Source organism: Crocuta crocuta, unplaced genomic scaffold (assembly GCF_008692635.1).
Source record: "Crocuta crocuta isolate KB4526 unplaced genomic scaffold, BGI_CrCroc_1.0 scaffold70, whole genome shotgun sequence".
In the NCBI taxonomy this organism is placed as follows: domain Eukaryota; kingdom Metazoa; phylum Chordata; class Mammalia; order Carnivora; family Hyaenidae; genus Crocuta; species Crocuta crocuta.
Genome location: NW_027528417.1, coordinates 5,728,138 through 5,751,950, shown reverse-complemented (window position 1 = coordinate 5,751,950; position 23,813 = coordinate 5,728,138). Strand labels below are relative to the sequence as shown.

The 23,813-nt window shown below is 41.2% G+C and overlaps 2 protein-coding genes across 9 annotated transcripts in view; both read right to left on the bottom strand.

Annotated features, from left to right (window-relative positions):
* LOC144223554 (uncharacterized) overlaps positions 1-22,294 on the bottom strand; it is a 31,116-nt gene extending 8,822 nt beyond the window's left edge. Inside the window, exons 1-6 of one of the 5 annotated variants that reach the window (XM_077754307.1) lie at positions 22,215-22,294; positions 12,836-12,966; positions 3,650-4,119; positions 2,273-2,429; positions 1,513-1,604; positions 1,166-1,292 (exon numbers count right to left, since the gene is read on the bottom strand). In XM_077754307.1, the coding sequence (XP_077610433.1) occupies positions 1,166-1,292; positions 1,513-1,604; positions 2,273-2,429; positions 3,650-4,048 (775 nt within the window). In that variant the 5' untranslated portion in view covers positions 4,049-4,119; positions 12,836-12,966; positions 22,215-22,294. Of the gene's footprint in view, positions 1-1,165; positions 1,293-1,512; positions 1,605-2,272; positions 2,430-3,649; positions 4,129-12,001; positions 12,089-12,835; positions 12,967-13,636; positions 14,075-22,214 lie in introns of those variants that run through there. The other 4 variants (XM_077754308.1, XM_077754306.1, XM_077754304.1 and 1 more) reach the window with 4 other exon arrangements.
* ZNF660 (zinc finger protein 660) overlaps positions 17,583-23,813 on the bottom strand; it is a 30,791-nt gene continuing 24,560 nt past the window's right edge. For 3 of the 4 annotated variants that reach the window (XM_077754314.1, XM_077754317.1, XM_077754315.1), the window contains one exon: positions 17,583-22,741. In XM_077754314.1, coding sequence (XP_077610440.1) covers positions 21,568-22,563 — 996 coding nt within the window. In that variant the 5' untranslated portion in view covers positions 22,564-22,741 and the 3' untranslated portion in view covers positions 17,583-21,567. The remainder of the gene's footprint in view (positions 22,742-23,813) is intronic. The other variant, XM_077754319.1, reaches the window with a different exon arrangement.

Genomic DNA, 23,813 nt, shown 5'->3' with positions numbered 1-23,813 from the left:
GGGGGGGGGGGGGTGGCACAGAGAGAACAGGAGGCACAGGAGAGCAGGCTCCAGGCTCCGCGATGTCGGCACAGAGCCTGACATGGAGCTTAAACCCACGAACCACACGATCATGACCCAAAGCCGAAGTTGGGTGCTTAACTGACTGAGCCCCCCAGGCGCCCCCAAAGCTACCTCTTTTATGGCCTTTCCTAATCCCAGAAATGGTACTGGTTGCTTTGTCCTCTTCATTTCCATCTCAAAAGGTTTACCACACTCTTATTCCAATTATTTTACTCTGCTTTGTTTTATTCTTTCTATGCTCATTTCCCAAACCACCATAAGCTAAGGGCAGAATCCCATCATCTGCACCATGATAGATATTTTAGTGCCTACTGGAAGCACAAATGGCTACTAAATATTTTTAAATTTTCTTACTATTACTAGTCAGAGAAATGCACTAAAGACACAACTTTAGAAAATCCTATCAGCAACAATGTAAAAGAATGGGATTACACAGTATCAATAAAGGCAGAGCAAAAGGCGTGTTCTTACGTAGCACTCCTTGGGGTCCCAGAAATCACTGTGGAAAGCAATCTGGCAGTATGAGGCCAGACCATAGGACAATTCAAAAACTCAGGCCTAGTAATTCTACTTCTAAAAAATAATGAGAAACACAGAAAGACCTCAGGTATAGAGACAGATGATTATTAGAGAATTATCTAGAATAAGGAAATGGCTGAATTATGGCACAAATTATGTAGCCAATAAAAAACTCATATAAAAAAAAAACAGAAAGGTAATATGTCAAAATTTTGAGAGTAGTTGTCTACAGTGGTTTTAAGAAAGTTATATTTTCGGGGCGCATGGGTGGCTCAGACGGTTGGGCATCCAACTTTGGCTCGGATCATGACCTCACAGTTTGTGAGTCGTGTCAGGCTTTGTGCTGACAGCTCAGAGCCTGGAGCCTGCTTCGGGTTCTGTGTCTCCCTCCCTCTCTGACCCTCCCCTGCTCACACACACTCTCTCTCTCTCTCTCAGAAATAAATAAAACATTAAAAAAAATTTTTAAGTTATATTTTCTTCTTTCTAATATTCTCTGTGTTCCAAAATATACTACTTTCATAGTCAGAAAACAAAGGCTAATGAAACAAAGGTAAGAATGATGGGAAGGAAGAGTCCTTACCTAGGGAGGTCACATTTCCATAATTCTCCAGCATCACATCCCAGTACAAGGCCCTCTGAATCGGGCCCAGACACTCCCATTCCTCTGAAGTGAAGCATACTGACACCTCCTCAAACATCACCAATTCCTGAAATCATAGGTATATGTGAGATTATCCACACCCAGGACCTCCCCTACTGAGCTGAGCAAGAACCGCCAAAGAGTCATAGGAAACGCCACATAAAGTCTACCCTCCAAACGCATGGACTGTGATTTACAGACAAGAACTGGCTGGGCCCCAAACAGTCAGACTACAGAGGGCCCCTGAGGGTAGTGCAGGGAGGGTCTTAGGAAGGAAAGACGATTACCTGGGGCTGGGCTGTTAGGAGCATGAGGGCCATTAATTGATTTCTTGGGTTCTCTTCCTGGGAAAGGGCAGAAGCTTCAGGGGCAGGAGAATCTGAGGAAGGACAGAAAGCTACACGTGAAATTCCTGCTGGTCCTCCCAACTCCTCCACGTCCTGTATCTTCGACAAACAAGGAATCCAGAAAGACCCAGGACTCCCAGGTCTAGACAGTGATGGCTATACAATGACTTACAAACCTTTTCTGAGTAAGTCTGTGTCTCCCTCTCTCTCTCTCTGCCCCTCTCCTGCTTGCACTCTCTCTCCCTCTCTCAAAAAAAAAAAAAAAAGGAATAAACATTAAAAAAAAAAGCAACAATTAAAGGTCAGAGGGAGGGGCGCCTGGGTGGCTTAGACGGTTAAGCGTCCGACTTTCGCTTGGGTCATGATCTCGTGGTTCGTGGGTTCGGGCCCCGCGTCGGGCTCTGTGCTGACCGCCAGCTCGGAGCCTGGAGCCTGTTTCGGTCTGTGACTCCCTCTCTCTCTGACCCTCCCCTGCTCACGCTGTCTCTCTCTCTCTCTCCTAGAAATAAATAAAAACCTTAAAAAAAAAAAATGTTAAAGGTCAGAGGGACCCAGGAAGGGACAAGTAGGGAAGAGGAGAAAGAACTTGGTACCATAAGGGTTTCATATATAAGACAGGAGAGGAAGCAACTAACTGGGAGTATGGGAATGAGGCATAATAAAGATCCTGAGCAAGTCCAAAGCCAGGGCCACTAAGTACCATGTTGAGGATCCTGGAGATTGAACACCACTGGGTCAGTAAAAGGATTTTGGCAAATTTCAGCTATGTGGCTGCCACTGGGCGCATGAGGAACAGCTGCTCCCGCAGTGCTCATCCCCTCCTGGAGAATGTCCTGGTCCTGAACAAGAACTGGAACCTGAGAATAAGCAAAACAAAATAAGCTGACTCTTCTTGTACCTCCAGAAAATGAACTTGCCTAACCATCATGGACCTCTTTCTGCCCACAATCTAGAACTTTGAGATCAGAGACCCACCTCCAGCATGGAGCATCAAAACCGCAGCAAAGTTTTGCCTTGAGAACAATGGAACGGGCCCTCTAGCCTCACTCATGGCACCGGTGGCCTCCCCCCACTGACACTGAACAGAACGGTGGAAACAAAGCCAAACCTGCGTGTGGGCTAAGAAGCGAATGGAAGCAAATGGAAGTAACACATCACAAGGGAATGGGTTTTAGCTCTAGACCTGGTTTTAGATCAGACTTGGGTTCAATATACTCTTCCACTTATTTACCCCTTTATTCTCCCTTCCTGCTCCAAGACAAAGAACACCAGAGCCTACACATGGTTTAGTTGCTAGCTAGATACCTGACATAAGGCAGTCAGGTGAACCTTTTTCTGTCTCCATTTTCTTATCTCTCAAATGAGGATGGATTAGTACTTTATAAGGAAATAAACAGTTCTAAAATTCTTCGTTTTTATGATTAAAATAAACAAGCCCATCGCTGGCACCATTCCCAAGTTTAAGTTATGCTTTAGACTTCTTACGTACAAATGTTTCTAGTGGACTACAGATTGATAGAAAAGAGATCTCACATACACTAGGAAATATATTAAAATCCCAATTTAATGGTCAAGGATATAAAATCTTTCCAGAAGTAAATATCTCAACCCAATTCCTTGGGTCAGAGAATCCCCAGTAGGGGCCCACATGGGGAGTTACTGCCAAATTTAGAAAGCTTCATTCTTGCTCCCCACTGCCTTTTACACCAGGCTCACATCATCGTTCCAGACTTAATACAAACAATACATATGCTTCTGTATAGGGGATACTTGGAAACATTATGTTCTTCAGATTATTGAACCAAACTCAGCATTAGCAAGCATCACGCAGAAGGATAAAGCACAGTCAATGCCCTTGTGCTACTTCTGAATGGGGCCTAAGGTCCCCAGCCATAAATCCATTTCTCTGCAGATCTGCCATGATGTGAAACAGCACACGAACCTGCTGTAATAAGCATTAGGGTGGCTAATGTGCTACTGATCCTGAAAATCACAGGATCTCCCTCCAGCACAGCTTGCCCTGGCTCAGTTCTCTCCTTCCTTCCATCCCAAACTCTCTCCCCTCCCCCCTTCTCACTTTTAGTGCTGGTCCATCGAGGTCTTTCTGTAGCTCCTCTACCAGGGCCACAGCTTCCTCACCACTCCCAGGGCGATGGATCTGCACCCAGGTCCGAATCTCCCCGGGCAAGATGCTCAGGAACTGCTCCAGCACCAGCAGCTCCAGGATCTGAGCCTTGGTACGTGCTTCTGGCCTCAGCCACCGACGACAGAGCTCTCGGAGCCGGATCAGTGCCTCCTGGGGTCCAGAGGTCTCATGGTAACGTAATTGTCTAAAGTGAAGGTGGGAGGTCTCCCAAACAGAGGAGCTGCTTCCTTGGAAGCTGGTTCCCCATTTCCAGGTATCATCCTTCCCTTTAACAAGACCCTCTTGTCTCAGAGCATTGTGGGCCCAATTTTCTCTTGTCATTGTTGTCATTTAAGAAAGGTTCCTCTCCAAGCCCCCTTGATCCTTGCTTGGCTTCTTTCTTAAAGCTTGGAGAACATCATCTGGAAGACCTCAAGAAATCATTGACAACATTACCCAAAGAAATCACCAAGTTTTCGAGCCCCCAGTTTCCAGTGATGACGAGAACCTCCCTGAACATAAGTTTCTAGGCTCTGGACAGTGCTTCCTCTGACAGAAGCCCCTGCCCAAGGCTCTGAAGACACAGACACTCATGTTACCCAAACCACTGCTACAATCAAAGACATGAAATTCCTTTAGTCTTTTTTTTTTTAATGTTCATTTATTTTGAGAGAGAGAGAGAGAGACAGAGAGACAGAGAGAGAGCGCGAGAGCACGCATGAGCAGGAGAAGAGCAGAGAGGGAGAAAGAAAATCCCAAGCAGGCTCTACTTTCAGCACAGAGCTCCATGCAAGGCTTGAACTCACAAACCTTGAGATCATGACTTGAGCCGAAATCAAGTCAGATGCTTAACAGACTGAGCCACCCACATGCCCCCAAATCCCTTTAGTCTTTATTCACAGTGTCTCCTCCACCTAATTATAATAAATCCTTTATCTGCCACTCTAACTATGGGCATCCTGGCTACTCCTGTGTGACCCTGAATAAGTTACCTCACTTTTGAGTTTCAGGTTTTTTTTTTTTAAGTTTATTTATTATTCAGAGAGAGAGACAAAGTGAGAGAGAATGCGCACAAGCAGGTGAGGGGCAGAAAGAGACGGAGAGAAAATCCCAAGCAGGCTCGACACTGTCAGCATGGAACCAGACACAGGGTTCAAACCTAAGAACCGTGAGATCATGACCTGAGCCGAAACCAAGAGTTGGATGCTTAACTGACTGAGCCACCCAGGCACCCCTTTGAGTCTCAGTTTCTTAACCTACAAAATAGGGGTAATAACAGTTCCTATCTCATAGACTTGTGTAAGAATTTGATATCTACATGCATTTCAAGTTTTGAACAGTGCCTGGTATATGGACTCAAAAGTTAGTTATTATCCTTCTTTGACTAGTACTCTGTCTTATGTTCTGTACAAGTATGGTCTTTTTTTTTTTTTAATGTTTGTTTTTGAGAGACAGACAGCACAAGTAGGGGAGGGCACAGACAGGAGACACGGAATCTGAAGCAGGCTCCAGGCTCTGAGCTGTCAGCACAGAGCCCGACGTGGGGCTTGAACTAATGAATCGTGAGATCATGACCTGAGCAGAAGATGGACATTCAACCAACTGAACCACTCGGGTGCCCCTAACAAGTATGGTCTTAATCCTGATACACATAAGACAAAATCCTAACACCTTCTCAATTAACAAAGAAAGGCTGAACTAAGTTAGCTTTGAATTCTCTGAAAATTGTTCATCCATTAATCAAAATATTTGGATACACTAGACATTTTATTATTAGCAAAACTTAGGCTTGTTGCTCTCTAAAAATTTTTTAGAAACAACATTTATTGTTCTTATTACAAAACATAAAATTTGTAAAATCAGAGAAGACATACAAAACCGGAGAATGATCACCACTACTGTTTTGTACTATACTCTTCTGATCATTTCTCACTGCACCCATTTGGATCACAAGATTGGAGCCAACAGTACCGCTGGGTGTCTTGCTTTTCACATGTTATCTTGTGAACATGATACCACATAGTCTTTACCACTATTTTAAGAGCATATGAGCCTATTCATACTTAAGTAGTCCCCTGCTGTTAAACATTTAAATTATTTATAATTTCCTCTTATTATAAATTAGGCCACAATGAATATCATTGATAATGCATTTTTGGTTAGAACTCTGCTTATTTTTTCAGGAAAAGTTCCCAGAAAAAACTGTTGGGCTGGAAGATGTGAATAGTTTTAAGCTTTTAAAATCATAACAGTTAAATTACTATCAATGACATATGAAAGCACTCTCACTAATTTTATTTAACACTCAGACCCTTCAGGAGCATGTGTATAACTGAGCAGAGGAGGCAGAAATGTAAACACAATTTCAATACAATGTATAAGTAAAATTAATAGGAGGTCATACAAGCACAGAAAGAATTCATGGGAGGTAATTTTGGATTGAGCTTTAAAGAAAAATAAAAAGACCATTGGAGTATTAGGCAAGCCATTCCAAGAATTAAAAAAACTATGTTTTCAACATGGGAATGACAGTCAGCTCTATTAGAAATGTGCTTTGCACAAAAAGAAAAAAGAAAGAAAGAAAAAAAAAAAAACCCACAAGAAAAGAAATGTGCTTTGCAAACCAGAAAAGGAAAGTAAACTCTGGAGGTAAGGCCACAGGAGTAGAGTGGAAAAGTAAACAGAAGTCAAATTCTAAAGGCTCTTAAGAGGCAGAACAAAGAAGTGATCATGCTATATGTGATAAACAGCCAATAAAGAGATTTTACTTTATATTTTTTCTTATTTTTTAAAATAGGTAATATTGGTTCAAAATTTAAAATTATAAAATGCATACTGTGTAGTTTCCCTCTCCCCATTAGTTTCTTATGTATCTCATGTTATCTTTACAGTTATTATGTGTATTATGTGTATATAGACATATAACAATGTGTAATATATATTTTTTTCCAAAACGATATAACACCATGAACCATGTACTGAATCATCCTTTTCTCAATTAACAATGTATCTTAGGAATGCCTGGCTGGCTCAGTCAGTGCAGCATGCAACTCTTGATCTTGGGGTTATGAGTTCAAGCCCCATGTTGGATGTCGATTACTAAAGATTACTTAAAAATAAAATCTCTTTTAAAAAAATGTACCCTAGAGATCTTCCCTATCACATATAGCTCTTCCTGTCACAGATAGCTCCTCCTGTCTTTTTACTGATGCATAGTATCACTGTATGGACGTATTTATTTACCTACTCCATCACAGATGGGCAGTTTTCAATCTTTTCTAATTAACAATATTATCACAAAAAACTTTAGGCATACACCAATTTGCATGTGTGTAGGCATATACATGAAAATTCCTTTAAGTAGAATTGCTGGATCAAAATTTATGTGACTTTATAATTTTGATATTACCCATCAGCCTTCATTGAGCCTGGACTAATTTACAATTTACACTCCCAGCATGAGTGATATGGGAGTGCCTTTGTCCTCACTCCTCCACTAAATCTAACTTGCATTTCAAATGAATGAGTGTATTTTTAAAAGTCATTTGTACTTTATTTTCTGTGAACTATTCATATCTTTTGTTCATGTATCTATTTGAATGTTTGGTCTTGTTTATGCGTACACATTCTTTAAAGGAAAATTAGTCCTTTGTTACAATAGGAGTGGCAAGTGTTTCCTTTTGTCATGTTTTTGCCATATATCTCATGTGACTTTGCTTATATTTGTTTTGCCATGCAATCAACCCTTTTTTTTTTCTCTCTTTTTTTATGGCTCTGGGTTTTGTGTCATAGTTAGAAAGGCCTTTCCCGGGGCGCCTGGGTGGCTTAGTCAGTTAAGCGTCCGACTTTCACTTAGGTCATGATCTCGCGGTCGTGGGTTCGAGGCCTGCGTCGGGGTCTGTGCTGACTGCCAGCTCAGAGCCTGGAGCCTGTTTCAGTCTGACTCCCTCTCTCTCTGACCCTCCCCTGCTCACGCTGTCTCTCTATCTCTCCTAGAAATAAAAAAAATTTAAAAATAAAAATAAATAAATAAATAAAAGAAAGGCCTTTCCCACCCTGAGTGTGAAGAAGTACTAACTAAACAGGTCAGAAATCTATATGGGAGGAATGATGGGGGAGAGAGGACTGGATCTCAGGAAAGCCAGTTAAGTTTTTGTAAGTCTAAACAAACAATGAAGTTCTAAACTAAGCGGCAGTAAGATAAAACAACTGAGAAAAACTGAGCAGTTCTTGGTAATTGATTTGGGGGTGATGGAAAGGAACTTTCAAAAAGGATTTCTATTCCATATTCATAGAACGAAAGATTCAATATTGTCAAAGTGCCAGTTCTTCCCAAATTTATCTACAGATTCAATGCAATTCCACTCAAAATCTCAGCAAGTTATTTTATGGACACCAACCAATTCACTCTAAAGTTCATAGAAGAAGCAAAAGACCCAGAAAAACCAACAGAACATTCAAGAAGAACAAAGTAGAAGGACTGACACCACACAACATGAAGACAGGTATTGGTGAAAGAACACACAAATTAATGGAACAGAACAGAGAGCCCAGAATAGAGGCACATAAATATAGTCTTTATCAACTGTTACTTGATAAAGGAGCAAAGGAAATACTATAGAACAAAGATAGCCTTTTCAACAAATGGTGCCAAGACAACTGGACATACAGATACTTACTTACTAAATAAATAACCTAGACACAGATCTTACAAAAATTAACTCAAAATGGATCTAAGCGTGAAATGTAAGTGGCTCCTGGGTGGCTCAGTTGGTTAAGCATCTGACTTCAGCTCAGGTCATGATTTTACAGTTTGTGAATTTGAGCCTTGCATTGGGCTCTTTGCTGACAGTTGGGAGCCTCGAGCCTGCTTTGGATTCTGTGTCTCCTCTCTCTCTGCCCCTCCCCCACTCATGCTCTGTCTGTCTCTCTCTCTCTCAAAAATAAACATCAAAAAAAAATTTTAACGTGAAATGCAAAACTATGAAACTCCTAGAAGACAACATAGAAGAAAACCTAAATGATCTTAAGTATGGTGATGACTCTTTAGACGCAACACATAAAGTGTGATTCGTGAAAGCTGGACTTTGATAAAATTAAAAAACTTCTGCTGTGAAAGACAATGTCAAGAGTGTGAGAAGACAAGCCACAGACTGGGAAAAATATTTGCAAAAGACACGCTTATCTGATAAAGGACTGTTATCTTTTCTACACGTTATACAAAGAACTCTTAAAACTCAACAATAAGAAAACAGACAACTCAATTAAAAAATGGCCCAAAGACCTTAACCAACACCTCACCAAAGAAGATATACACATTCTAAACAAGAACATAAAAAGATGCTCCACATCATACACCACCAGGGAAATGCCAGTTAAAACAACAGTAAGATACCATTATACACCTATTAACATGGCCAAAATCCAGAATTACTAACAGCACCCAAAGCTGGTGAGGATGTGAAGCAACAGGAACTCTTCCTTCATTACTGGTGGGAAGGCAAAATGGTACAGCCAACTTTGGAAGACAGTTCTGGCAGTTACTCGCAAAACTAAACATAATCTTTAACATATCATCCAGCAGTCATGCTCTTTGGTATTTATTAAAAGGAGTTAAAAACACACGTCCACACAAAAACCTGCACACAGATGTTTACAGCAGCATTATTAATAACTGCCAAAATCCAGAAGCAACCAAGATGTCCTTCAGATGGGGAATGGATAAACTGTGGTACATTTCAACTATGGAATATTATCCAGCACTAAACAGAAATGAGCTATCGAGCCATGAAAAGATGTGGAGGAATCTTAAAATGCCCATTACTAAGTGAAAGAAACCAATCTGAAAAGACTATCTACTGCATAATTCCAAATACATGGCATTCAGTAAAAGGTAAAACTACAGAGTCAGTAAAAATATCAATGGTTGCCAGGGGGTGGGAGAAGAGAGGGATGGGACAGGCAGAGCAGAGAGGATTTTTAGGGCCGTGAAACCATTCTGCAGGATACCATAATGGTGGAGACATTACATATGTCATTTTACAGTTGTCCAAACCCACAGAATGTGTAAAACCAAGAGTGAATCCTAACGTAATGACTCTAGAATTTGGGTGATTATGACATGTCAATGTAGGTTCAGGGATTTTAACAAACGTATCCATCTGTGGGGGATGTTATAAGTGGGGAAAGTGGTTCATAAATGGGGGGAGGAAGTATATAGAAAATCTCTGTGCTTTCTGCTCACTTTTGGTGTGAAACTACAATGCTCTAAAACAAAGTTTATTTTGAGAAAAATAAAAAGGGGGAAAACAGGATCTTCTACAGTAAATTATTAGAACTCTATTCTTCCTTCATAGATACAAGTAAATCTTAAAACATATTTTGTAGGGCGCCTGGGTGGCTCAGTCAGTTAAGCGTCCGACTTCGGCTCAGGTCATGATCTCACGGTTCTTGGGTTTGAGCCCCACATCGGGCTCTGTGCTGACAGCTCAGAGCCTGGAGCCTGCTTCTGATTCTGTGTCTCCCTCTCTCTCTGACCCTCCCCTGCTCATGCTGTCTCTCTCTCTGAAATAAATAAAAACATTTTTTAAAAAAAATTTTTAAAAACCACACATTTTGTTTACTTCCCACAAAACGTTCGTGAACTCTAAGTTTAAAAAAAAGAACAAAAGAAGGGCACCTGGGCAGCTCAGTCGGTTGAACGTCTGACTTCAGCTCAGGTCATGATCTCACGGTTTGTGGGTTTGAACTCTGCATTGGGCTCTGTGCTGACAGCTCAGAGCCTGGGGCCTGCATCAGATTGTGTCTCCCTCTCTCTCTCTCTCTGACCCTCCACTTCTCATGCTGTCTCTCTCTTTCTCTCAGAAATTTTAAAAAAAATTAAAAAAAAAAACATTAAAAAGATAAAAAAGAACAAAAGAAGGCTCTGAAGAACTAAGTAATTCACTCAAGGCCATTCGACTGGTTATTTGTGGGAACAAATTCTGAAATCAGGGATTTTAATTCCAAAAGTCCAAAATACTTCCATCTAGGGGCGCCTCGGTGGTTCAGTTGGTTGGGCGGCCAACTTCGGCTCAGGTCATGATCTCACAGTTGGTGGGTGGGTTCCAGCCCGGCGTCGGGCTCTGTGCTGACAGCTTAGAGCCTGGGGCCTGCTTCAGATTCTGTGTCCTACTCTCTCTCTGACTTTCTCCTGCTCACGCTGTCTCTCCTTCTCAGAAATAAAACGTTAAAAAATATATTTAAAAAAACCCAAAATACTTCCATCTAAAAGGCTTCTGAAAGCCAAACAACACCCATTCAAAAAGCAATAGTTTCCAAACACGAGTTCATCATAAAGATTTAATCTGGCAAACTGCAAAACGAAAAATACAGTTCCTATACACAGTGACTAAGAGGGGCTGGCAATGACTTTTCTTGCAAAAGACGGCACTTATTCCGAGTTTACAGTGTCAGTACTTAGCTTTAAGAAATATTCTATTGGGGGGCGCCTGGGTGGCTCAGTCAGTTAAGCGTCGGACTTTGGCTCAGGTCATGATGTCACGGTTCGTGGGTTCGAGCCCCAAGTCGGGCTCTGTGCTGACAGCTCAGAGCCTGGAGCCAGTTTCAGATTCTGCATCTCCCTCTCTCTGCCCCTCCCCTGCTCATGCTGTCTCTCTCTCTCTCAGAAATAAATAAAACATTAAAAGAAAAAGAAGAAATACTCCATTGGGGCACCAACAGACTCCTGGTTTCATTTAGGTCATGATCTCACGGTTGGTGAGACGGAGCCTTGCACCCGGCTCTGCACTGACGATGCAGAGCGGCGCCTGCTTGGGATTCTCTCTCTTCCTCTCAAAATAAATGAATAAACATTTAAATACATTCCCTTAAGTAATGGAGGTATGGGTGGTGTAAGTTTGCGTTTTAAACGCCATGATACCACAAAATTAAAAGATAAAAAGTAATCCATCCCTACCAAAAAAAAAAAAAAAGTCCCCTGGAGGCTGGGGCCACCGCTCCAGGGACTCCCAAGCTGTGTCTACCAGCCTCAGCAACGACTGAGGAAGAGCAGAAAGGCCTGGCTACTGAGCTGTCCTCATTGTTTGCCCCGAGCACCACAGACACACACAGACCCTGGGACGCTGTCTTCACTGCCTCCGCCAAGCCGGCATCTGCCCGAGTCCACGCCGGGGCGTCCGACGCCAGCACGGAACTGAGGAGGCACTGTGCGGGGGGTCGGTGTCCGGGAGGGGTCGGCTGGGTGCGCGCTGCCCCAGGGAGCTCACGCCCGCATCTCGGGCCGCCCACCCGAACCCAGCTCACCCCGCTCACCGGGGACTCCCGCTGCGCCTCCGGGCTGGGGCCCCGCCGCCTGGGCACCGAGACGCCAAGAGATGACACGGCGACCGCACNCTTCCGGTTGCTCGCCAGCCCCTCCCCTCCCTGGCGCTCTGGCAAGCCACCTCTCTATGATCCCTCCGTCGTTCTCGCCGGAGTAGGCGGGCATGGCCGGGCTTCTCGGCGCTCGGGTTTTCATTCCTCCGAACGAGCGGGTGCAGGCTGTTGCGTCCCACACTTGAGGGATGCGACGGTGGAGAACGGCCCGGGGCCCTCGGGACACTTGTTGCCTCCTAAAGGAGCTGAACCTACCGTCTTAGCTTGTACCACTTGGACTTCTATAAAGAAGGTCATGGTGGGGCGCCTGGGCGGCTGTCAGTTAAGCGTCAGACTTTCGCTCAGGTAATATCTCGAAGTTTAGGGGTTCCAGACCCGGGTGGGGCTCTGTGCTGACAGCTCAGAGCCTGGAACCTGCTTGGAAGTCTGTGTCTCCCACTCTCTCTCTCTGCCTCTCTGCCCCTCCCCCGCTTGCACTCTGTCTCCCTCTCTCTCAAAAATAAACATTAAAAAAAATAAAAATAAAATAAAAAAGCAAGAAGTGGCTGGGGAGCAGCACAAAATGTAACGGCGGCCCTTCCCAGTCCAAGAGATTGTGCAGATACTTTTGGGTACTGGAAAATAATGGAAGTAGTTACTACACAGATGAAGGGATTATTTCTAGACACTAAATTTTTTAAGTCAGATACTAAAAGCAGCTTCTGCTTGTTACATGAAGAATATGCCATCTGTGCTCTGTATACCACAGTCACCTCTGCCCACCTGTGAATTTTTCACAACTCTTGAGAAATGGTTCTAACCATCTTGACCATCTTCCATCTCCAGTGGGTACCATGACATCACTGGCTATTTTGTCTCGGGACTTTCTCTTCCAGCCAGGTTTCAGGTACTGCCTGGAAGAAGTGGGTGAGAAAGAATAACAACTCCAAGAGCAACCCTAAAAGAATGACAAATAAGAATTGGTGCATAAATGCCCAAGCTTCCTGTGCTTTGACAAGAAAATTCTCAGCTACATCCCACATGGGTCCTTAGGGGACCCCAAATGAGATTGAGCCTTAATTGCTCAGGGTGGAATCACTCAATAACTCACACTTTATTGGCTTTTCCTCTATTGTCTGTCTTATTCTTCCTGCTTCTCTCTTCGGCTTCTTGGGATCACCTCCCAAATAACCTACCTATCCCTAAGTCCTTATCTCAGGTTCTGCATTTGGAGAAATCTAAACTTATAATAAACATTTTAGATTCAAATAAGAGTGTGTTCTTCATGAATGCCCAATTTTGTGAAAACCCATGTACCAGTCTGACTGAAGACTGATTATCTTGTTTCAGAGGATCCAGGAGACAATTCTTTAACTTCTAGGTTAGATAGGATTTTACATAGGGACATGGATTAGCCAGCTTTATTAACACATCTCATCCTCCTGAATGGTACAGTAATGAGGAAAAAGAAGTATCCCTGGTCAAAGAGGAATCTATGGTTAAAATTTCTTACCACATGGGAAGGGATCCAAGCCCAACTAGCTAGAAGAGACTGTGAGACAAAGGTCCTCATGCAGAATGTACCTTGGTGGATGGCAGTCTGGGAGCTTCAACAACAGAAATAAATGAATCTTTACCCCAGTGTTTCACTGTGAAGGTAACTCAGTTGTTTCCTGTATATCTGTTCTCTCTCTACTTTTCCCACTGCTGCTCAGCTGTGAAGAAGAAGAATCTGTCACCCTCATAGCTTCATCATTTTAATTTCTGTTCTGTCATACTTTATTTTCTGTGGCTCCTAATGGCTTAGCTCTTTCCATACATCATTTCACCTTCAGTTCCTGCTTTTAACTACCTTATTTTTGTCCTGTTTCCAATTGAGAATTTCCATAGAGAGGTTTTCCAGCTGGATCAGCCATTACATATCATCTCTGGGCAGAGCTTTCGCCCCACCCAAGTCATAGCAGAGGCTGATTAACCTAGAGATAAGCTTCACATGGGTCTAGTGCCTGGCCCTGATCCAATCATCTGTGGTCCATTATGGAATAAGTAGGGTCCTTTGGAACAAAATATGGTTATCTCAGCTTTCTTCTCAGGGAAACCTCCTGGAAGATTATTTTGGCAAGTTAGTTTCTCTGATTGACTAGGCTAGGACAGTAGTCAACTATGGAAAAGGTAGGCTTAAAAGTCAGGAACTCAGACATCTTCAACTTCTCACATACTAAAATAGCATAATAGTTTGTGGCCCTGGTTAAGACTTGATTGAAAATAATCATAATTTTCTAGTTTAGTAATCATGACCATGATTACTCTGTCTTCTCCCATATTTGACTTGAGGTGCTTGCCACCTTTTGTCTCCTCAACATCTTCTCTGAGAGCTATGGTACCAAACAATGCGATGGTTGGAAAGGACCTTAGAGTTAATCATTTTACTAAGGATCTTACTTCTGTAAGATCACACTACAAACTTGTCTGCGTTTCAACTGCCCTTCTAACTTGACTATCGTGGTTCACCATTTGTCTGTCCTGATATCTCTTCTACTCCCCTGAATTTATCAACTTCTTTTCTATTTTTTTTTTCTGTCCCTGAAGAAAAAAAAATGAGCTATTTCCAATTTCCCCTCTTGTTTTAAATGTGTCACCTCATTCCTTACCCATAATGTGAAGGGTTTTGTTGTTTTGTTTTTGTTTGGAGGTATAGGTTTTTTAGAGATTCTGTTTCTGCCACAGGACAAAAAAAAATAGCAAAAGTAGTTTTCTTCTTTCTTTTGTTAGAAGATAAGAACAGAATGCAGAGTTTGGCGTTGACTCCAAAGAAGGAAATTTCTAAAAGATCAGAATCATCTAATGGGACATCAGGAGGACCCTGTGTGGTGGTTCCTGAGGGATCAGAAGCTAGATCCCTGTAAAGATACTTCCAAGAAACTAGAAGGCCAACCCTCAGATGAAGAAGAAAGTAAACTGGAAAGTGATTTCTTGGAAGTAATAAACAAGAATGTTTAAAACACACAAAAAAGATGGACATGCTGAATATAGGGAACTTAGGGAACATCCTAATATATCCTTCTGAACATTAAGGAGTTCTGAATGAGCAGAAATTCTATTAATGTGGTAAATGTGGCAGATCTGTCAATCAGAGCTCACCCCTCATTGGGCATCAAAGAATCCACACTGGAGAGAAGCCTTAAGAGTATAATGAGTGTGGTAAAGCTGTCAGACAAAACTTTCCATCCAATGTATAGTTTATCTCGGACATTGTAATTTTCATGTCTAGAAGTTCATTTTGGATGTTTTTTATTCCTTCCATCTCTGAAAGTTCAATCTTTCCTCTAGGTTTTTGACTATGTGATATATAGTTATAATAACTGTTTTAATATCCTTGTTGGCTGATTCTATTATCTATATCAGTTTTGGGTCAGTTTTGATTGACTGATCTTGTATATCTATAAATACAGGTTGTAATTCCTGTTTGTTTGCATGCCTGATAGTAAGTGTATGCCAGATATATTGATTTTTACTTTGTTAGGGTCTGGATATATTTTGTTCTTATGAATATTCTTGAGCTTTTTATAGAGAGTGATGCAGGTAATTACATAATGGTCAGAGAACATTTTTTGCATTCTTTCAATTCTCTTAAAAGTATTGAGGTTTGTTTTATGGTCTACTGTATGGTTTTTCCTGGAGAATATTCCATATGCAGTTGACAGAAATGTATATTATGCTGTTCTTGGGTTCAGTGTCCTAGAGGTGTACATTAGGTCTCTTTGGTTAAAAGTGTCCAAGTCCTCTATTTCCTTGTTGATCTCTGATTTTTCTTTTCTTTAGAGATAGAACATGAGCAGGGGAGGAGCAGAGACAGAGGAAGACACAGAATCTGAAGCAGGCTCCAAACTGTCAGCACAGAGCCTGGTGGGGGGCTCGAACCCACAAACAGTGAGATCATGACCTGAGCCGGAGTCAGATAGTTAACCAACTGAGCCACCCAGGTGCCCCTAGGGACACTTATTTTCCACTTAAAGCCCATGACAAGTCTCACAACTTATGTTTTCCTCTGCTCCTGGTTGACTTTTTTTTAATGTTTATTTTTGAGAGTGAGAGAGAGAGAGAGCAGGGGAGGGGCAGAAAGAGAGAGGGAGACACAGAATCTGAAGTAAGCTCTTGAGCTGTCAGCACAGACCCTGACACAGGGCTTGAACTCGTGAATCCCGAGACTATGACCTGAGCCAAAGTTGGACACTTAACCGACTGAGCCACCCAGGTGCCCCTCTGCTCCTAGTTGTCTTATAATGCATGCTTTTACTGAGGGTGTACCCCTAAAAAAGCATCTGGGCTCCTTATGGAAATCTCAGTTCCAATCCTCCACTTCTTACAAGCCCACAGATTCAAATCACACCCTTAAAGCTGGTAAAATCTACGTTTCTTGGTGATCGATGTCAGCAAACTGCCTCACAGCACCCAAGGTATCATCACCCGCTTACTTTCTGGCTTCCACTTCCTCTTCATTTTAGGCTTTGTGGATTTAAAAGAATATTTAAATTTTACCCAGAATTTCTAGGTTTTGTTTTACAGCCATAGGGCTTTATGATAATGTTTTGCCATACTGTTCTATTATACTTTTTAAAGACCTGAATCTTCACTTAATTCTGTGGTAAAACACTGCAAATGTGACAGCATTTTATTTCATACTCAGTAAACTGGTTGCTAATGTGTCATGATCATACAAACATTGGTATATGTCTCAATAATTTTGTGATTTATAGGTTCTTCGGAAGGAAAAATGGACAATCATTATAAAAGTGGTTGTGTAAAGGGTCAAGGCTTCTAATAGAAAATGTTCTTCAATTCCCACTGCGAAAGTGTTATTTCATACAGTTTCCTGGACTCTGCTCCAGATTTGGTGGGCCTGGGAAACTGATCTGTATGCCTGCTGTTACCTCATGTAGTTCCCAGATTCGGAATTCACTGGCCTTAGTTTCAGAGACTGGTTACACCTTTTGCATGTCTACAATCCCTGTGGCCAAACTGTGCCATGTGCATTTAACTGGTCAGTAGGAGGAGTGGGAACTAGTCAGGTCCTGCATCTGCGTTGCTCAGAAGAGTCTGCCATTACCTTTATACCCCCTCATGAGCCTATTTTCTGGAGCAGAAATGGACTTCAAGGAACACAGCTGGTTTTATACACCCATCTGAGGGCTACATAATAGTACAGATTTGAAACAGATGAGGCCAGAGAAAGGACACTTTACATTGGCTACAGAGCTCTCATTTCTGTACTCTGAGTATGAAAATAACAAGCTTCATGTTGTGTTTAAATCAGAAACAAGCCAAATCACTTCATTCCAAAAACAGCTGATTAAAGAAAAGCAAACTGAACTGTTTTCTTCCCACTCCGAACAAAGGAAGCAACAAGAAAAAAAATTCAGTGATATTTATAACAAGAACAGATTTATTGGAGGATTTATAATTATGTCCTGAAAAAACAGTTTTCTAACATCAGAGGTGACTAAAGACAGTCTAGTTTCTAAAAACAATCTAACAATATGAACATACTATTTTATTTATATTAAATTGAATTGTTTATATTAAGTAGAAAAATAAGAAGGAAGTCTATCACTGAGAATACAGAGCAAACATGAAATTTGGTGTCATGGGATTTAAATGTAACAGAATTGTTCAGCTATTTAAAGCCCTTTTGGGTTTTGATTTTCTTCTCGGTTCCAAGTAAGACCTAAAATAGTATACACCATCAATAAAAAATATCTCTAAGCCTAGGGAATTCTCTCCTCTCTATGCAGAATTCTTTATCTTTCACATTTCCCTTTAATCAAGGCTATATAAAATTTCCATACTTTCTCAACTAAAAGAAATTCTCAACTAAAATTTTTATACTTTCTCAACAACATATATATATATGTATGTTTCTATTCCACACAAGAGCAATTCTACACAACCAGGATGTCTGTGGCTAAAAATGTTACCTCTTCATATTCCTCAGAAATATTCTGGGTACTGAAAACTGAATAAGTGTGAGTGCACAGGAAGCCAGTAGATAGTCTACGGCCGTACCACCCTGAATGCACCCGATCTTGTCTGATCTCAGAAACTAAGCAGGGTCGGGCCTGGCATTACTTGGATGGGGAGGAAGCCAATAGATAATAAAAACAGGGATGGGTAATACACATTCCATTTTTTAATGGAAAATAGACAAGAAATGGCAGTAAAGACAGGTAAATGGGTCGAGGGAGACAAAAACTAACAATTGAGGGGCTGCAGAGGAAGCACTGCTTTTAAGCAACAACCAGGTTTCCATTAGCACCAGAAGCTGGAAAAAACAGAGAGACCCTGAATCTAGAATGTATCATGAAAAGATCTGAAAGTGTGGTAAGAACTTCATAATTAAACTCTGACTGAAGTAAACAGCTGGCATTCTTGTAAAAGTCCCTGGAGGAAGGTGGATAATCAGTTCAAATTATATTGCAGAATATTTATCTGAAAGGGTATGGGGCCCACTTATCAACATTTACTCCTGCAGCCTAAGACAAGTATCGGCCTAGAAAATGGGTGAGGGTCTATTATCATAGCTTGCCTGGGACAAGAAATGTGAAGATCTGTATTTAGATTGCTGGGTTTGAGATGGCACAGTATCCTTCCAGAAGGTACTTACTCTTGAAGATCACAAAAGTCTTTTAAGATGAAAAAGAAAGCCTATTGGACAAAAGAGTCTCAGGCCCTATGACACTGTAATAGGAAAATGTTTTGGTCATTTTACTGAGAATACCTGCTCAGTAACACAGAAAGAATCAACAACTCTGCTCAATAATAACAAATGCTCCAAAAATAACTCTTGACAGGCACACAAGAAGCCAACTGCCTGTTTTCTTAGTTTTGACAGCCAGTAGACATTAGTCATGGGAAGTTTCCATGTAGGTAATCAGCAGGTAAAGATGGTTGACATGACAAAAGGCATGGAATACTAATTACAAACACCTCCTTTAATTTTAAAAGGACACATGACAGGGGGGAAAATGATGGAAGGACCCTTACTGCTATAGTAGCACAGAACCCATGTAGGTTACCCTACTCATGTCCACCCAGACTCTTGGGGAAGTGCCTAGCCAGTTCTATACCTGGAATGCAGCAAATCCATTCCAGAGCCTCCAAACCTTGCTTTGAATAACTGCAAAGAGGGACAATTACATCACATAATTGCACCTAAGCCACTATCCTATCAAAATAGGACAAAACCAAACAATCTGTTTTCACACAACTAGACCCTTGACAACCTTTTGCTTCTTTCTCTCCAGTAACAGCAAGGCAGAAATATAGAATCATTAAACTAAATCACAAGGTGCAGAGATAAACCACAAATCAAACTTAGAGGAGTCAGATAGCATCTTCCCTATGAAACCATGATCAAATAACTATCCATTTACAATCACCTTTCATAGAGGTGGCTATTCAGGAGAATCCCAACTGGTCTTCCACTCACATACAGAACCACCATGGTGGGCAGAGGCACTTTGGTATAATGAAGAAAGCATTGACTTAACACTCAGATCTGAGTTCAAACCCTCACTCCAATCACTAACTAGCCAGTCACCTAACCTCACTGAGACTCAATTTTCTTGTACAAATGTTATGGGATAACATACTTCACTACGTGCATAAGACAAGCAGCATTAGGCTTAGGGATTCATTGTATACAAGAAAGAGGGAGACTGCATTTAAGAATGAGCAGATTCTAAGTATTCCCAGATGGATTTTGAACTAAGGACTTAAAGGTTTAAAATACTGGTTGAAAATGGGTTAAGGCCTTCTCAAAGGGCCAGACATAAAGAAAGGCAGAGGAAGCTAGTGAGCACCTGTAGTACTGACTGCATAGCATCCCTCCCTTCTTTTGAGAAAGGTTTTTCTCAATAAAAGGGAGAAAGCAAACAGATCCTTTCCTCACTTCTTGGCGTTCAAAGAGTTGTGTGAGGAGAAGAGCTTACATCTTACTACCAGGCCAACATTTTACTACCAGTAGGCTTGAAAATGAAAGCCAATGTGCTGAAAATTATGGAGTTAAAACTTAAGTTTAGTGAATTGCTCAGTTGCCAAACCAAATTTGGAACTGCTTACCTCTAAGCTTCCCCATAAATAATCAATGTTCTTAAAGTTTTAGCTACTAGTACTTGACACTTCATTACACCTGAAAATGTCCTAAATGCTATCTTAGGTAAGGTTTTCCTGAATCACTCTTCATGTTGATAAACACTGCTCCAGTGTCCCATACTTAAGCTATTTTCATTCACTATGTGCTAGCCTTGTCACACAATACATGCATTATCTCATTAAATCTTCACAACTCTGTGAGATAGGTAGTTACTCCCTTTTTACAGATAAGTTGAAGGCTCAGAACAGTTAAATGACTTGTCCAAAATTGACAAGCTAGTGGCAAATCTGGGATCAGAACATGTCTCTGATCCCAAAGTCCACACTTTTAGCTACTAAATTGTACATAACATGAGAAGGCAGTGTATTTCCCTAGTTTTAAATGATGCTGACTGCATCTTTACAGGTTATGAACCTGCAATTGTTTTGATTTCATAAGAGGCTATTTTTTTTCTGGTTTTGTCGACAAATGTTGAGAAAATGAAGCCTCTATTATCTGCAGATCCTTCTACAACTGTGAGAGAATGTAGTGAATTTTTGTGATTCTTTTAACCTAACGGTGATTAAGTTGATTATACACCATGCTGACAACCTGTAAAGTCAGCTTAGTTTAAAACTGCAAAAGACCAATAAGTAGTGTTTATGACTTAATAAAGAGGAAATAGGCTCTAAAAGGAAATGACTTCCTCATGGTTCCACTGTTACTAAGAGCCCAGTATGTGGGTGGAATCCTAGGAGTTTAAGGTCTGTGTTCTACGTACCTTCATAACACTGCTGAGTGAAAATGAGCATGTACTCTTGCATTTAAAAAATACTGTACTTTCCTGAATATAAAAGTAGTACATTCTCATTGTACAAAAGTCTTTAAAAAGCATAGAAAAGTGTATGGAAGAAAATAGAAGTGGCCTATAGTCCTATCACCCAATGATAATCACTGTTAACATTTTGGTTAACTATTTGGTTAATTAATTACTCACTGTTAACATTTGGTTAATTAATTCAGTCTCATTTTTCTCCTATATGTAAATGTGTTTTTTTTTTAATTTGGATCAAACTTGTTTTTTCTTTATCTTCCATTTTATACAAATAATTTTGCCCATGGCATTAAATATTCTTTTAAAATGTTTATAATGGCTGCAGAACCATCATGTAGATAGACCACTATTCATTTAAACCCCATACTACTGAAAATCTAGTTCTCTTCCTTCAGTTATATACGGTGCTGGCATGACTATCCCTCTTAATCTTTGCTTCTGGTAACTTCCCCTATATGGAGTCTCAGAAATTGAATTAAGGTTGATAATAATGAAAACCTGCTTTTCCAAAAAGTAGCAGTTATGCCTACTATCCACCATACGTGTTATTTATGAGGTTTCCTTCTCCTCATTATGTTTTCTCTGGTGTTGAATAAGCTGTGAGCTGTAACGGTAGGCTTTCCCACACTCACAACATTTATAGGGTTTCTCCTTAGTGTGGGTTCTCAAATGCAGAATAACTTGAGAAGTCTGTCTGAAGGTTTTTCCACATTCATTACATTCATAGGGTTTCTCGCCAGTGTGAACTCTCTGATGATCAATAAGGTTTCGATTAGAAGTAAAAGCTTTCCCACATTCATTACATTTGTAAGGTTTCTCTCTACGGTGAAGTCTCTGATGTTCAGTAAGGGTCTTCCTTAAAATGAAAGCTTTTCCACACTCATCACACTCGTAAGGCTTCTCTCCTGTGTGAATTCTTTGATGGTCCATAATCTTTGTATTAGAAACACATACTTTCCCACACTCCTTACACTTGTAAACTTTTTTTCCTTTGTGCATTCTCTGATGTTGAGTAAGGTTTGAACTACGGCTAAAGGCTTTCCCACACTCAATACAAGTGTAGGGCTTCTCCCCAGTGTGAACTCTGTGATGTGAAATAAGACCTGAACTCCGACTAAAGGCTTTCCCACACTCCTTACATTCATAAGTTTTCTCCCCACTATGGATTCCCTGGTGCCGAATGAGGTGTGACTTACCACTGAAAGATTTCCCACATTCACTGCATGTGTAGGGCTTTAGTCCAGTGTGGATTCTCCGATGAACAACAAGGTTGGAGCTATGGCTGAAGGCTTTTCCACACTCTTTACACTTATAGGGTTTCTCTCCTGTGTGGATCCTCTCATGTACTGTAAGGTTTGCACTCTGACTAAAGGCTTTCCCACACTCAGTACATACATACTGTTTCTTTTCAGCATGAATTTTCATGTTTGTTGTACTATCCAAGCACTGAGTTCCATCTTTTTCAGATTCTTGCTCACTCACTTCTGGAAGTGTTTCATTGTCTTTAACTGTCTTATGTCTGAAGTGTCTGGTCTTTCTCCTCATTTTCTCTTCCCTGAAGCATCACAATGGTCTCTTGAGTCTTCTCTTTCTTTTCAGAGGAGCTTTCTTAATTCTGGCCTCCCTGCTAACATCTCTGTGGGGTTCTCTTGAAAGTGTGAGATTCTGATTTTTCAGGAATGATACTTTGCAATCAACACCTCCTCAGTCCCAGTTTCACCATCTGACAGAAGAAAGAGAAATTGCACATGTCACCCATTCTCTATACTAGAGGAAGGAGAATTATCCAAAGATAACTAGATGTAGTAGATCACAGGGCCTCAAATGGAAGAGGAAGTGTTCAAAGTCAGAGAGAACTGATCACAAATAAGGTGAGAAAAATAAGGGTAGACCCAGAGGCCAAGGTAAAGGCTTATGGGAAGACAGGACAGGAACCCAACAGGTCCAGGATCAGGATAAGCACTGAGTAGCATAAAATCTACCCTGGTTTCCTCCTAACTTATACTCTACTCCCAGAATTGGAACCATCTAACTAACTCCTGATCTGATCCCCAGACAAAATAAACTGAAAGATCAGTTCAGTAGCTCTTCAAAACACTTTGGCTTTTAGTCCTTGCTGACCCATGCCCCTAATACCAACGATATAGTGGCTGGAACAAAATAGATGCTCAAGAATTGTTTCAATGATCAGCACCTGAGATTGTCTTGGGGTATGACTAAGATTTCACCTTCTGCTCTAAGCCCATGTATGAACCTGAGGACCCTATATACATCCCTGTTCTTAAGACCTGTCTTAATAAGGGGTAACACCATTCTTCCAATACCAGAGCCTACTGGAGCCTAGTCACACCATAGCCTACTTTGAAGGGACTGCTCTGTAGCCCAATCTAGCCAAATGTGCTCATTCTGCTTCTCACCAAGCTACCACTCTGACAAACTATCATTCAATCTACTGTGTGAACCTCAGAGGTTGAGTTGGGGAACAAGGTTAGCTAAAATATGACAGAGGAAACTCTGGTAAGACCTTGCATGGTATAATGGTAAAGTATCTAATAGTGGCAAAAGGGTAGAAGTAGGAGATAGCACAACCAAAAGGGGCCAATACATGAAACCCATCTCATGAATGAGCAGGAACTTCCCAAAGAATTTAACATGAAACCTGGGACATACAGGTAACCCTCGTATGTCTCAAATCTGGAGAGGACTGGAAAGAAAACAGAAAGATGACTGCCTGATATGAATACATAATAATGTTCCTCCTGCTATGTTCTTTTCCAGACTTGTCCATATTTATA